General features: G+C 39.4%; 1 protein-coding gene across 13 annotated transcripts in view; it reads left to right on the forward strand.

The window, feature by feature from the left end:
• LOC135200757 (homeobox protein cut-like) overlaps positions 1-15,702 on the forward strand; it is a 504,978-nt gene that overhangs the window by 348,083 nt on the left and 141,193 nt on the right. For 12 of the 13 annotated variants that reach the window (XM_064229372.1, XM_064229370.1, XM_064229371.1 and 9 more), the window contains 5 exons: positions 4,682-4,827; positions 6,274-6,480; positions 7,576-7,843; positions 8,007-8,136; positions 8,872-9,013. In XM_064229372.1, the coding sequence (XP_064085442.1) occupies positions 4,682-4,827; positions 6,274-6,480; positions 7,576-7,843; positions 8,007-8,136; positions 8,872-9,013 (893 nt within the window). The remainder of the gene's footprint in view (positions 1-4,681; positions 4,828-6,273; positions 6,481-7,575; positions 7,844-8,006; positions 8,137-8,871; positions 9,014-15,702) is intronic. The other variant, XM_064229365.1, reaches the window with a different exon arrangement.

Consider the following 15,702-nt stretch of genomic DNA (forward strand, 5'->3'; position numbering starts at 1 on the left):
GATCGGTGGATACGGAGACAGTGATGAAAAGAGGCACAGATTTTGTAATTTGTCCGAGTTATTATCGAGTCCCATTGTCGGCGGGAGTCACCCATTCTCGTAGGCCGTCTCGGTCCGACTAGCGAAGTCATTTTCGATTTCCTCTGCCTCACAATAAAAATCTATTAAAAAGCCATCTGCCTCTGCCAGAAACCTCTTCTTCCTTCCCTTTCCTTCCGCCCTTCCCCTCCCCCTCCCCCCTCCCCTCCCCTCCCCTCTCCCCACGTATGAACCTTTATCTCTGAAACCTTTTGTATCACGGGCCCCCGGCTTCCTCATGTCACTGTATCACCTTTCAGTTTCTGAGACTGCTTGAATTTAGATACCTTTCGGCACTGCTGATTGCTGTGCAGTGGCATTTGTGGCGACTGCTTGTTTCATTCATTCCCCTGAGTGGTTCATCAACCGGCTTTGTATTGCTGTAAATCGAGTTGACCGATTTGTTAAGATTTTTTTCGGGATTGTTTTCCTATTCGGTAATTACGCGAAAGATTAACTTAGAACCAACAGTATCGGTGACCTTTAAGAAGGGAATTATTTTTTTAAAAATTTATTGCAGTACAAGGATTATGCCAAAAACCAAAAGACTAATAGATTTCTCACTAATAGAGTTGGATTGAACTCCTCAGCCGAGGCACGAATTCAAAAATGAGTAAATGGGGGGCTAGAATAGATTTAAAGTCACTCCTTGTATCTCAGCGCAGAGATTGATAGGTTCTTGTATCCCTCGTCCAGGAGGGTCAACAGAGCCTGAAAAAGTGAGTGTGTGTAAGAGGCGTAACCCTCCCGCTGCTCAGGTATAGAGTAAACAAGTCGATTCAATTGGCAATGTTTGGGATAGCAATGCTGTATATCCGATATATAATTACCTTTATCCTTCCGTGATTTTTCCCCTCATATTTTATCATCTGCCAATACATGCCTTCCTCGAAATTCGTCGTCTGCTTAGTAATGGACTAATGGGATGGACTTTTTGTTTTTATTGCACCGTATTGAATGGTCGGTGTTGACCCAAAATCGACCTTCATTTTTTTGAGTTATTTTTATTTAATAACCGAGTAATATGATAGATGTCTCATCTTCTCGTAACGTGTATCATTGTAATAAAATTAAATGAATTAAACTAATTGAATACATCAAAATATAAATTAATTAGCGAATGACCTCCCCTTCCCCCGAGTATCTGCTTAAAATCCAGTAAATATACGATGTTTGCCAGCTATGCTATCAGATCCATTGGGATGGAGTCGACCGCGGTGGAGGCGGCCGAGGCTCGATCACTTTCTGTCTCTCTCCGATTAGGCCCAGAAGATATCGTTCAATCAACGCACAAATCATCACTCAATCGCAACCATCAAGCATCCTGGATCAGTACTGGAATTTGCATATAGAGATCCAGGCCACTGGAACGGGGACTGGAATTGATACGTAATCATTTGACAGATAGACAATTAACGTTGCCTGGCTGATGTTGGCGTCCTTGGTTGGCGGTTGGTTGAATCACGTCTTGATTTGTTTGATAGGTTTGTTTTGGGATGCTTTCATTCAAGTTGTTTTGCGTCTTGTCATTTTTTGGTGAAAACGTAATCAAATGATTAAAATGTGTGATTACGCGTATAAATGGTCAAACTGAAATTTAAAAAAATAAAATAAAATGAAAAAACTGAAGTCCTCTGTTACCAAATAATAATGAGTAAAAATAAACAATGTACGGTCAGCTGCTCGTGTCCTAAGTGATTTCCAATGAAGAAAGGAAAGAAAAGAGAGTTGTGGAATAATCGTTCGAAGCTTTTAAGTGGCTGCCAGAGTTTCCCGACAGCGCATTTCCACTAGCATAGCCTTCGTTAAACCGGTCTTTCAATATTCAATAGCAAGGCATCGGAAGTTGGCCCACGTCGATTAGAAATCGTCCGACAAAGAGCCACGTGGTCTTCATCTGCCGGTGCAAGATAATTGGTGCTTTATTGCCCCTCGGTTTTTTGTCTCCACTTCCTCCGGTTTTATTGCTCTTAGGGTTTTTATCCTGCTTCCCCTATTGATTGCAAAAATCATAATCGCCTTCATGAGCTTCCGTCTGTGGGAGTTTAGTAGTAGGCTGGATGGGCCGCGATCCTCCGACGGACACACAAAGGAGAATCTATAGATCCTGCAAGTCACCGGTGTTAATTCGAAGCAGTTGGGATAATCGTTTCCATTCAAGTGAGGTTTTCTGTAGGACATTTTGATTTGTCATCGGAGTCTCTCTCTCTCTCTCTTTCTCTCTCTCTCTCTCTCTTTCTCTCTCTCACACACACACACACAAATCGTTAGAGAATGCTATCATTCTACAATGAAGGGAAATAGTGATGGATTTTGTTTTAGCAAATTTGTCTTAATATTTTACTCATGCTGTACCGTTAGGTCGATGTAAAGTTTTACATGGTTGTGTCTGTATTTGCTTGTATATATTCAGAGCCATATAATCGTATACCACACATAATGTAAACAAGATCTGACTGAAGCTTATAACTTTCAGTAATACTTCATTCACGTGGTGGAAGGTCACTCATAATTTCAAAGGTTGTTAGTTAATCTTGAATTCGCCGTTGCCACTCGAGCAAGCCTCCCATCAGCAAATCACCTGTTGCCTTCTTTCTCACACGACAGTTTTTGTTTCGTTTACGGCATCTTCGCCGTTGTTCGCCGCATCCAAAGCAGACCGGTTCCCCCCCCCCCCCCCTTGTCTTCCCTCCCACCCTCTCCCTTCTCTCCTGCATCACGAGCAGCACCTCCATTTCCCCCTTTGTTAGAGGCCGATCAAGGACAATGAATCGCGGGATGTATTGTGTAGGAGCCCCTGTTTACCCAACACCAGTAGCGTTTCGCATCAATGGATTCCTGATGGACTTGGGCGGCCCCCTGAATATTAAGCAGGACCTCCTGAGTGGACGTTAGAGGGCTAGAAAGGTAGTTGTGAGGGACCAAGGGGTGAGAGACGAGAGAGAGATCTATGGGGAGGCAGTTACCCAAAGGAGATAGACGGGAAAAAAAAGTAGCAGTAGTAATTGTAGGTATAAATCGACGAAGGTAAAGAAAGGAAGGAAAATCGGCAGATGGGTTTTAGTGAGGAGAGAGAGATCTGCGGGTCATCGACGGAGAGATGACTGATGAAGAAGTAGTCAAAGAAGAAGAATGATAAAGAGTAGAAATGAATGAAAGGGAGAAAACAAAGAAGACCTGTGATAGGAGGAAAGTGCTGTTTCTGCCTCTTAGGATTGATGGCTAAGAATTGGGGTTTGTGAGAATGTCAACGAAGAAAGTCCGAACCCCTTTCTGCCGTTGTATCAGATGGTGTAACGTCGAAGAATTATTGTTGTTTGGTCAACTACCTGGCGGTGGTGCTGCTCCTATCTGATGGCCAGTTGAAGGGTATTGGGGTTTGAGAGAGAGAGAGAGAGAGAGAGAGAGAGAGACTAATACTAATGATAGAACGTCGAGTTAGCCTCAACCTAGCTGCGTTGTGTAGTAATGAAAATATTGGAAAAGAATTTTAAAAGTGCCTTTTTATGAGTATTTGATAATCCACCTCGGATAAGAAGCGCTGATCCTAACTCTCGTGATTATGTTACCAAACAAATACAGTCATTGAATTTTAAATCTCTCTCTCTCTCTCTCTCTCTCTCTCTCTCTCTCTCTCTCTCTCTCTCTGAAGCATCTTTTAGATAATGTGAATAATTTTACTTCTTTTTCGTTTCAAATTTACCCTTTGCTTTTTCAAACGAAGCAGAAAAATGTTAAGAGCTACCACAGATGAGACAACTACTTCATACCTGTTCGTTATGACTGTAATTGTTCTTAAACATAACAGACCAATACCAGATTGTCAGCATATTGCGTATTATATATTATTCATAAATTTGAAGATATACTAGTGCCAACTTTTTACGCTGCTTGAATCCAGTTGAACTTGTCGATATATAAGAAAGCCTTCATAATCCCGAACAAACACTAAAATGGAGCGTAATTAACTGTTGCTACAAACATTATTTGTAATTTTACCAACAAATAAACAGAGAAAAAATTAATGCGCACACTTTAATGCAAGACCTACTAGACACTAATAGGCTTGTTTATTTGTGGTGAAAATTTTAGTTATATTCAATGAATGGATATACATACATACATGTGTATACCCCCACACACACACACACACACACATATATATATATATATATATATATATATATATATATATATATATATATATATATATACATATATAGATACATATATATATATATATATATATATATATATATATATATATATACATACATTCATATATATATATATATATATATATATATTATATATATATATATATATATATGTATCTATATATATATATATATATATATATATATATATATATATATATATATATCACTGTGAAATTTCCTCGCATTCACCTGAGTGCGACTCTGCACTGATGCGTTAAATAGTTATTTATAATTTTTAAAGAATATATAGCAGTGATTAAACAACTAAAGCAATGGGATAAATGAAAGAAATATTTCAAAGTTTTCATATTACGCAAATACATACTACAAAAATTATACTCATGCTTGTATACTAATGTGCATTTTTTTTTCTCCCTTTTCAGAAATATAAGAGAGGGTCGAATGGGCCATGAGAATTTAGCGTTTCCTCCAAGATCCTTGGAGAGTTTATTAGTAGACAGAGCGAAAACCGAACATGATCTCAAAATACCCACTTCCGAGTTCGGTAAGCAGTTATACGATGTATATGGTGAGTTCCTCTTTCCTGAAGCACGCTCATAATATTCACATTTATGTCATTCTTTGGGGCAAGGTGTTTGTCGCTGCTACTGAAATACTGAGTATGTACACACAAACACACACACACACATATATATAGCATGAATTTGTCAGATTTTGTTAATATATACACTTGTATGACACGCACATACAAACACACACACATATATACATACATTATATCTATATATATATATATATATATATATATATATATATATATATATATATATATATGCATGTAAATACATAAGCATCTTTGATTGTTAGGATGTAGTGACCTCCAGTTGTAGCTGATTGCTGCTTTTTGTAATGAGCTTACTGTGTGATACTTGCTTGTTATAGTTAAGACGCTAAAAATATGGATATCTTACAAAATTGAGATATGATTTGGCGGTTTTAATGTGAATTATTTGTCCAATGTTTTTTCTATAAATATTTTAGTTATCTAAGCCCTTCCTTTTGGAGTATTCATACTTTTTGACTGCCCGCTTGCTATACTAGAGATTATCATCAAGACTTAGACGAAATAGGTTTTAATATCTGTACCCAAACCTATTGAAGTTTCAGCTCAGATATTCTTGTAGCTCTGAAAAAGGCAGTTCCAAGAAAATTGATAAAACGGATAGTATTGTAGCTCTTACACAGCAGATGTCTTATGGCTATTCCAAACTGTCAATCTTGAAGCCTGGCCTGAGAACTTTCCCTGTAGCTTCAGTAAAGAGAATTTCTAGAAACGATAACTGGAGCTTCATACCGTCTCGAAGCTTCTCGCAGCCATAACTGTGTAGGAGCGACAGTCAGGAATTTTTACATCAGGCTTCAGTGATGTTTTTGTGACGCTGCAGCATTGAGATCACTGGAATCATGGACATATTTCGTGTTCCGTAAGGTCTCCTGGAGTTTATTGTGTCTCGAGGCTTTTGAATATCCTTCAATAGGGCTTAATCCTTATTGTCATATTGTTAACTGATCAACCCTATGTAATCTAAGATGGATAATGAATATGTTGCGTCATCAGTGATCGGGTTGTAAATAACGACTTTATGAAAGGAAATGACACACTGGGAGTGATTCGCTGATGAGACTTGATCTGGCCTGATGGCCCGGGCGTCTCCTGCACGGAGGAATACGAGCCCCCGAGGGGCTCTTCTTAGCAGCGCGGATACGCTCTTCATGTTACGACTTTTGCTTTCCAGCGCGAAAGTGCTTGTTCGTGTCATTGTGAGACCGGGCTTTGTGATTTGTACATAGTATTTCCACTGGCATGTTGAAGGGGATTTCCAAAAGTGTTAGAGCTTAAGATTCCCGTCACAGTTTCCTCCTGGTATAGACCTGGATCCCTTTGGGCCATTCGAGTATAAAACCAGGTGCTTACTCACAGGTAGTAATGACCTGTAACTCTTCCCTTTTGCAGGTCCTCTTCCCCCTATGGGCCACGGTCATCTCCACCCTCCGCTGAGGCCCCACCTCCCCCCACCGCTTGCGCCTCCACCTATGGCGTCTCCCCTCCAGCCCTTGGCACCTCATCCCCCGCCAGGTACTCCCCTTCATCACCTTCTTGGGGAGGAATGGCGACGGTCACTCGAGAGAACAGTAGTGGATCGGCATCATCTTACCTCAGGTAAGAGCGCGCGGGCGCGCCCACACTGATATATATATATATATTTTTTTCTTTTACGAAGATCAAAGTATCACATTTTGTGTTAAGTGGTTTTGTTGGATTTGTTAACTTCATAAAGCCTTGCTTCATATACTTGCATATTGCATTTGGCCCTGGTGATGCAGTTATATTTGCAAGTTGCAGGTGTAATTCCATTTTTGAATTTTCAGTTCAGCAAATTTCATAGTGATCCGTTTACAGAGAAGCATCATGTTTTAATTCCATTGCTTCCCCCAGATTTTGAATCATATACTACTGTTAAAGCGATGGCTTTGGTTTGTGTGCGCTGTTTTATATTCATCTCTGCGATATTTGAACGATATCTCGGGTTTTCATTTGACAATTAAATAATTGAAGGGCATTTGTTTTTCCACAATGTTTTGTTCTGCTTCATCTTTTGTTGTGTTTGATTAGTTTGTTTTTTTTATTTCATGCGTATCTGATTATTGTTTTTGCTCGCAAAAAAAGAAATAGAAATTCATTTGTATTTCCATGGACAGATAAAATTGGAAAACCTTGTTTGATATCGTCGTTATATTATTGCATAGCATTTTTTTATTATTAATTATTACACTTTATATGCCAGTTATTCTTTTTTCTGTTACTGGTCAGTTTTTTTCTTTTTTCTTTAGAATCAATGTTAGTCCCTGTAATGATTTTGTTTGTACACGATTAGACGGCCAGATATTTATTTGTTTACATTTTGTCGTGCATGCCAGTGATTGACATTCAAGCGAGAGTTTCTGAGGCAGAACTTGATACTGTTGATGTTCAGCGAAAGCGCAATGTTTTTATGACCTTCAAAGTAACTTCGCTCGTTTGCCCATTATCTAAACCATGTTGTACTGGCCGTTTATCTAATAATTTGTTATACACACTTAAACGAAAGCAGATGTAGATGGGTTATGACCGATGTCTGGAGGAAATGTTGTCACAAGCAGACGTTTAGTTTATTTTGTTTGTCGGTTACTAAAGTATCCATCGACGATTTAGTTTTATTAGATGTGATTTATTTCCCTCTGCAGTTTTTAATGGCTCTTAAATTACCCCCAATAGGTCAAATCTCCCCCGACAGCGGAGGAGGCCCAGTGGAGAGATCGGACTCGAGAGATTCCCCTCTTGGAGACGTGAACATGAAAAGTCCTTCTTCGTTGGCTAATGGATTCCCCCACGAAAACAAAAGTCCTTTCCAGACCCGCGATGACCGCTCGCCCTTCAAGGATGACCTCCCACCCATGGCCTTCAAATTCGAGGACCGCATCACAGGAGAATCACTCATACCAAAAGGCGATCCCATGGAAGCCAGATTGCAAGAGATTTTAAGGTAGGCCAATTCTATGCGGACTCAGGAAATTTTTTTGGAAAATTCTCTTTATATATATATTCATATATAATGAATATGTATAAATATATACATCTACGAATGGTGTGATATACAGCACATCATTTTTTACATTCTTCATCTTTTCTTTTATTATTATTTTCAGGTTTAACATGGAGAAGTTCTGCCAGCAGAGCCTCGACACATTAACTCTAGCTCGGAGAGTCCGGGAACTTTTATCCATTCATAACATCGGCCAAAGACTCTTTGCTAAATATATACTTGGTCTGTCACAGGTGAGTTCTCAGATTTACAAGGTTCATTCAACTTTATTGTTTCTTTGTGTTTTTCTTTGACAGAGATGAGATAGATGAGATTGTTAGAAGTGGGTAACAGTCAATCAGAAAATGTTTGATTAAAACTGACTGCATTTACGTTGTTCACGTTGTCTTAGGTTAAACGTAAAAACATTGTGTGAGATTTTGTATTTTGTGGCAGCTGTTTATATTTGAACTTTGAATTATGCCCTACTGTCTACGGGTAAATACCGCAAGTGTCGACATAATTATGTCCCCTACGGCTTCTAATTGCCAAAGTAAACTTTTCTTGATGGTCCGATATCTGAATAAAAATTCCATATAGAAATTTAGCACATCTGTCTTTGTCGTTTCTATTGCAGTTATCAGTTATCCTATCGATTTCATTAATAATTTATATATTTGGTTTGATTTTATCTTCGCCGTCCATTAGTTATCTCGTGTAATATATTACGTATGTCTTGTTATCTTTTGAATTTATTACATATTCATCTGATACCTCTCTCTTCCTTTCCTATCATTTGCAGTCTTTTCATCTACTTTATCAACATCAACGCTATGGTCCCCTCTGAAATTATCATTTTTGTTCTATTCCCCCTCATTATGCTTTTAAATATTTGCGCCACCTTATTTAGCCTCTCATTTAATAGACGTTCGTTAAAAAAAAGGGTCAGTTTAATTACCCGCCGTTCCCTCCGTCTTCTCCTCCCACAGGGCACCGTCTCCGAACTCCTCTCGAAGCCTAAGTCGTGGGACAAACTGACGGAGAAGGGTCGTGACTCTTATCGCAAAATGCACGCTTGGGCCACCGACGACAACGCTGTCTTCCTCCTCAAATCTCTCATTCCCAAAAAAGGTGAGTACTCTCCGTTTGTCTTTGTCGGGGCTTTTTTTTTCTATATATGTGAGAGAGGTTAGGAAACATTCTTTTAGAATTTAGGCGAAAGTGTTTGAATTGACGAGTAGAGGATCATACAGTGTAGTTTTGCTTGTTGGTTTTTTTTAAGTAAAGTTTGGTATGTGGTTAGGGAATCATTGCTGCGTCTGGAATTTCTTATGGGAAATTAATGGAAGCATATTGGGATAAATTACTGTTCAAATGATTAGGCGTGCTCAAGTATGCGAAGGAGGGTCCCGAATTGTTGGGTATTTTAACGCAAAAGAAACAAAAATAAAAACGTTCATACATGTTTGCATTGATTAATTTTGTGTATAAATATCACGTTGACTTTGTTTTACAAACACTTTTTTAATTTAGCATTGACTCGAAACAGTTGCTTTCGTACAGTTAAATATTTTCTGATTTTTTATTCTTTTTCCCATGCAACTTGTTTGTTTCCAGAACTACTAATAGGCACTACAAAAATGGAAATGTCAAAATGCAGATTTTCTTTTTATGTTAAGAGTAGTTTTATATTTCTGTTGACTATATTTGTGTAGGGAGACGGGTAGGTGGGGGGGTTGGGGGGCGATGAGGGTTAAACAGCGTAAAGTGGGAGCTTCGTTGAAGGAAGTTTCTTGTTGTTTTATGGGAATGTAAGGGACTTACGGGACAATTTGAGCTTGGGTTTATAGGCGTCATTTGAGCCCTTTTATAGGAATTCTTGTGGAAGCCCGAGGCCCTTAAAGGAAGACCCAGGCCTATACCCTAACCATTTGTTTAAGAGCGTAGTGTACAAGAATTCCATAAAAGGACTCGGGTCTACAATAACATCAGTGCGGAAGGCGGCTGCCTCTGTATCTCTTGGATAACCGAGTTGGTGGTGTGACGATAGGCTCGAGAACAGAGTTATTATCGCACCGGAAATGAGGTTGGGATGCTTTCGAGGAACGTGGCATCGAATGGCTGCTGTATTCTTCTTTCCTCAGCTTCTTTCGTCGCTACTTTTGTATTTCATAACACTGAGGGAAAACTGTGAAGAGTTTGCTACTGGCAACGATTCATTGTTGACCTTCAGGGTGAATGTCTCAGTTTTTGTCATTTTAATGAGTTATTGTTATTAATCATAAAGACATCCACGTACCAATTGCCTGTATACTAAATGCCGATATTTACAGAAAGAAAGTAAGGCAAATAGATCGTTAGTTTTAATTTTTGACGATGACCTTATCCCTTAAATCGGGTTCGATTTGGTTAGGAACGCAGCGTGAAACACGAGTGCTTAGGAATCCAGTGAAGCCGACTTGGCAGAAGGGCGTCATGTCATTGCTAAGACCCGCGGCAGGGCGGGGGCGGGGGCGGGGAAGCGGAGACAGAAAGCGGCGATAGACACATAGACAGACAACAGCATATGGTCCACTTAACGAAATCTTAACAAAGAAATAAAAAAGAAATTCAACCAAAGCCTTGTTTAGTATTCCTAGATGGGGTGAGACAGAAGGGATAACCTCGGAATGGTTGGGGAAGGGATGTTACAAGAAGAGGGAGCTGCTGTTGGAAGGGGTTAGGGGGAGAAGGAGGTGAGAGAGGGGAAGAAGAGGGGTCAAAGACTTCGTACTTTTCAGGATTTGCACGTCATTGCAAGTTGCTTCTCTCATTTGTCCTGTCGAGGCCTCGGCGAGATGACCCAAATTACAGGGCAAGGGTTAAAATAAGTTACATTAACATATAACCCTTCCCACTCTCTCTCTCTCTCTCGCAACCCACCACCCACATCCCTGACCCTCTCCTTGTTCCCTCCCAGTCTCCCCTCGTATCATGGCTTTCCCCTCCTCCTCACTACTCCCTCCACCTCATGAGAACAGACGATGATTTGGGGGAGAAGGGAGGGAGGGAGGGAGAGGGTGTTTGTCAGAGCACATGCCAGATTGTTTATTTGCTTACTTAAGGAACCGGTTGTGTCTTTTGAGATCTGTTGCATATGTGTAATTGTTTAAGGCTGTTTAGAGCATTACATGGTCGCGCACACTCCATTAGGGAAATGTTTGAGGTTATAGATGAACGAATGAAGGCCTCTGACAGCTTTACTTTTATTGTCTTGGCAACTGCCTTCGGATTGCGTCTCTCTCTCTCTCTCTCTCTCTCTCTCTCTCTCTCTCTCTCTCTCTCTCTCTCTCTCTCTCATCCTTATTAGATCAACTTCATCTTCTCGTCAAAATTCTAAATTGTCTTTGCTGAACCTCCCTTCACGTTTAAGAACCATTTTTCATTACTTGTCTTTGTGTTTCATAATCTCTCTCTCTCTCTCTCTCTCTCTCTCTCTCTCTCTCCGCGGACTTCATGCTGCGTCTTCCTTTCGGTTCAGTCATCTCCAAAGGAGAATAGCGATAATCTTGCTTAATCATGCAAAGATTGAAGGCAAAATGAAAGAGAATTGGTGTCTGGGTTAATAGTGATGGAATGGTTGTATTTAGTAAATAGGAAAATTGTAAAGAAGAAAGAGGAGCCTAAGAGTTAGAAGAGGAAAAAGAGAAGTAAGAGGAACAGGAATGGGGTGAAGGATTAGCTTAGCGATACATGAATATTCAAAACCAAAATGGTGGACTCCATTGGCTCATAAACCCTGGCGAAAACCGCTGAAATAAATCATCTTTTGCAATTTGACTTAACAGTTGAACATGCACGTTAGTTTATCCTTATGACAAAGACAGATTAGTACTAAAGTTGCATGACACGTAATGAATGTTGCAATTTAAGGAGTCCCCGGGGTCGTCGGTAAAAGTCTCGCAAATATCCTGTTTTCATGCCTTTGATTGCAGAGCGCCTCTTGCATCAACATGTCCATCCTTAAGAGAATTAGCTTCGCTCCATTTTCCCTCACAAGTCAATATTCGCAAACCTTGTAATGGCCTCTCGTGTGTTCCCAAATAGGCGTAATACACTCGAAGGCAAACGGTAATTATAAGTGAGCCTCCCCGGGCAAAGAGCTACCGAAAACCCCGGCCGAACTATTTTTAAAGCCTTTGGGAAATGGCTGGAGATTGTTTCCTGTTGCGGAGTGTCCGTGGTAGTTATCTTTTTAAGAGTCATTTAGACTGTTAATCATAAGTAGTTGAAGCATAGTTTCCTATTTTTACTGGACAGTCCCTTGCACTATTTGTCACGAGTCGCTTCCTGTTGGATCGACCATTTTTTACTTTGATGGCTTCAGGCTTGTTCAGAGGGAAAAAGCAAGTGGAGGAAGTTATTAGTATAAGGAATTGATTATGTGCTGAAAATACCTGGCCAAAAGAAAAGGGGAGGGGGGTGGGGGGGGGGGGGGGGCTTCGAATTGGTCGGAAATTCCGTCTGATTGAAGACTGAGGAGAGGACGTGTTCTTCTTACGTACAGAAAAGGGCAACTGTTTTTTATTTTTTTAACTATTGACGGATAATAATTCGTACATCCCGAGTTAAGGTGTTGGTAATAAACTCATCACACGCGGACGCACGCAAGTTCAATTGGTTCCATTATCATCGCTCTGTGTTAAAATTTGTTTGTGCGCGTATGTGCGTCAACTCCATTATAGTACATTCGTGGTCTATGCTATGTGTTTGTTTACTAGAAGGACGTGGCATCAGCCATGTTCCAAGGTACACATAACAAATTTCATAATTACAAGTTTGTGGTTAGCTAGGCAGTTCGGCTGTATGGTTTACGAGTGGTGGCTCGGCTTGGGAACTCGTTAAGAACTATTTTTATAGACTTGCAATACGTATTACAAAATATATTGTATGCAAACGAGTCTCCTGATTGTTGAGTGAAGTTTCTTTTTTTTCTATTTTTTTTAGCCCCATCCCTTCTTGCCCAGCCTTCGGGAAAATTTCGTACAAATTGGCAAGTCGTTTGTCTTTCAAGAGATCTGTAATGACTGCATCTGAGAAATGACATAGTTAGACATGAGAAGGCTATTGCGATTCGTCAGGTATTTTGGACCAGGTTGAAAGGCATCTCTCTCTCTCTCTCTCTCTCTCTCTCTCTCTCTCTCTCTCTCTCTATCATGAACACGCAGTTGTCGGGCATGATGAATAACGAATTCCAAACCTCGTGCCTCTGAGAAGAATCTGCGGTTCGAGTTTCACAAATACCTGCCGGGATTAGGTGATGTTGGTGATCGTAAATTCCATCATAAAAATTCAAGCTTCTGAAAACGTACATGAACATATTTTTTTCCTATGAGATATTAATTATGGGTGTATGCTAATAATAATAATAGCGATGGCTCTACACTACATTTGTGATACGGCGATTAATTAAACATGCTTTTGTGAAGTGGGCCAACGGAACTGCCATTTGCTCGATTGAGAGAATCATTGGTGAGTGTGATACGCAGCGTAAAGGTTATACAAAGAGGAAAACGTTAGTTTACCGATTTACTATTTACATGGGAAATGTTTTATGTGAATTGAGTTATGTACTGAGAAAGATTTACTCGCATAAATTGTAAGTTAAATATTTCAAAATTATATATATATAGGATATATATATATAATATATATATATATATATATATATATATATATATATATATATATATATATATATATATATATATATATATATAGGAATTGGGGGAAGAGTAAATTTAATCCATTTAATTTGCGTTCATATTTTGTATTACTTTAGTCGAACGGATTAAATCCAGCGTATTAATATTCGTAGTATTCAGCTACCAACTATTAATGAGGATTTTTCTAAACTTTATGAATATGTAATGATCGGTCACTAATGATTTTTTATCCTTTTTTTTTGACGGATACGTCTACCGTTGGAGGGATAATTTATATATTTTTTTATATATATATATATATATAATATATATATATATATATATATATATATATATATATATATATTGTTTCGTGAATGTTTTTATTTTCTATTGTTTTTATCTTACATATGTCTGCGAAGATTCAGTTGGAGTTTAAAAATTTGGTCAGTTATTACCCTAACTTCGTTTCTCATTTTGCTTTAATGAATATAAAAATGTAATTATTAATTTTTCGTCTTGCGTTTATGGCGGTGTTATTTATTCTGTAATGATGATGAAGATGCTTGTGTCACTGTTGTGTATCTTTTATTCAAAGACATTTATCGCGGCAGTATCCAAGTATAGAAATCCGTTTTACTGATTGAGCGACTAAGTTTTACCTGGCGTTGCAGCAATACCACTGAAGTGTGACAAGTTTGAAATGTTTACGACCGCACGAAGGACAACAAGCACTGGTCGGGCGCGCACGTCTTGCTCCCAGTCGCCTTTTTATTGCCCCCTGGGGCAGCGGCGGGTAGGGGATAATTAGTGCCATGCATCATCTCATTACGGACGATGCGAAATAGGTATAGTGTGGCGTCAGCCTTATCTCATTTGCATACGGTAGATAATGAGTTAATAATTGCCTGGGTCCTGAGACAGTTTTTTTTGTTTTTTAGTTTTTTTTGGGGGGAGGGGGGCAGATTCTGTGTGTGTGTGTGTGTTTTTTTAGTGTCATTTTATAGCCTATCTGCAGACATACGGGTAAGGACAAGCTTTCTCAATAAGTAACATTATGAGAGTTTGTGGTCCTGGACAACCAATTTTCCTGCTGTTGCTCATATGTATATATATATATATATATATATATATATATATATATACTATATATATATATATATATATATATATATATATATATATATTGTGTGTGTGTGCGCGCGTTCGCGGGCGTCTTGTGATTATGTTTGTGCTCGCGCGCGCTATGAATCCGACGGGAAGAACCGCCACAGGTATTATCTGGATAAGGAAAGGCGGGAACGAAAAAACTTGAGCTTATATGGACAAAACAAGTCTTTCCTCTTAGATTCCTTATTTAGTCATATAGTAATTAATTTTACCAACCAGTGGCCTCGGTCAATTTTAGCCATAAACCTTCCAAAGTAAAGTTGTTTTCCATTATTCAAGCTCATTATTTTCGTAAGTGTCTCCTCTCACGGTGAAGTATCCTTGATTGATTGTTTATTGTCCGAAAACGTTCGGCAATCGTCTCGCATGAAAGACCGGGTGGAACGGCTTTCCAATCCCCCTCCCCTGTGATATATTATTGGCCAATCCCCCTCCCCTGTGATATAGTATTGGCCGGTGATTTATTTATCACTTTTGATGATAGGTGATGTGAGGTTCGGCACGGATATTCACCGGCTTTATTACTTGATCGACTTTTTTTTTCCTTCTTTTTTTTATTTGCACGGTCTCGTTGTTACGTTGACCGGAAGTATGCAAAAATTGCGTCCTTGTTGTTGAGCGAAGACTTGCAGCTGAGACCGAAGGATAATATATTGAAATTGTTTTTCTTACACCCGCCTCTTGTATTCGTTGAGCCCTGAAGAATTCTGTGACTGGAAGGAAGGGAGGGAGGGAGGGAGAATGGGGGTGAAAAGAACCATTCATGAGCTGGTCATGCGCAGAAAAATATAACAAACAATGATGATGGTGATCAATGTTCATCATTATCTTTAAGGGATGTGGCGGGGGGGGGGGGGGGGGGATTGGGGGACGGACCTTGTTGTTATGAGGAAGAGAGGATGGCAGTAAGCAATAGTTTGGGGTGGGGGGGTTAATTTGTATGTGGGGAAGGAGGGATGGGGGAAT

Source organism: Macrobrachium nipponense, chromosome 27 (genome assembly GCF_015104395.2).
Source record: "Macrobrachium nipponense isolate FS-2020 chromosome 27, ASM1510439v2, whole genome shotgun sequence".
NCBI lineage: Eukaryota > Metazoa > Arthropoda > Malacostraca > Decapoda > Palaemonidae > Macrobrachium > Macrobrachium nipponense.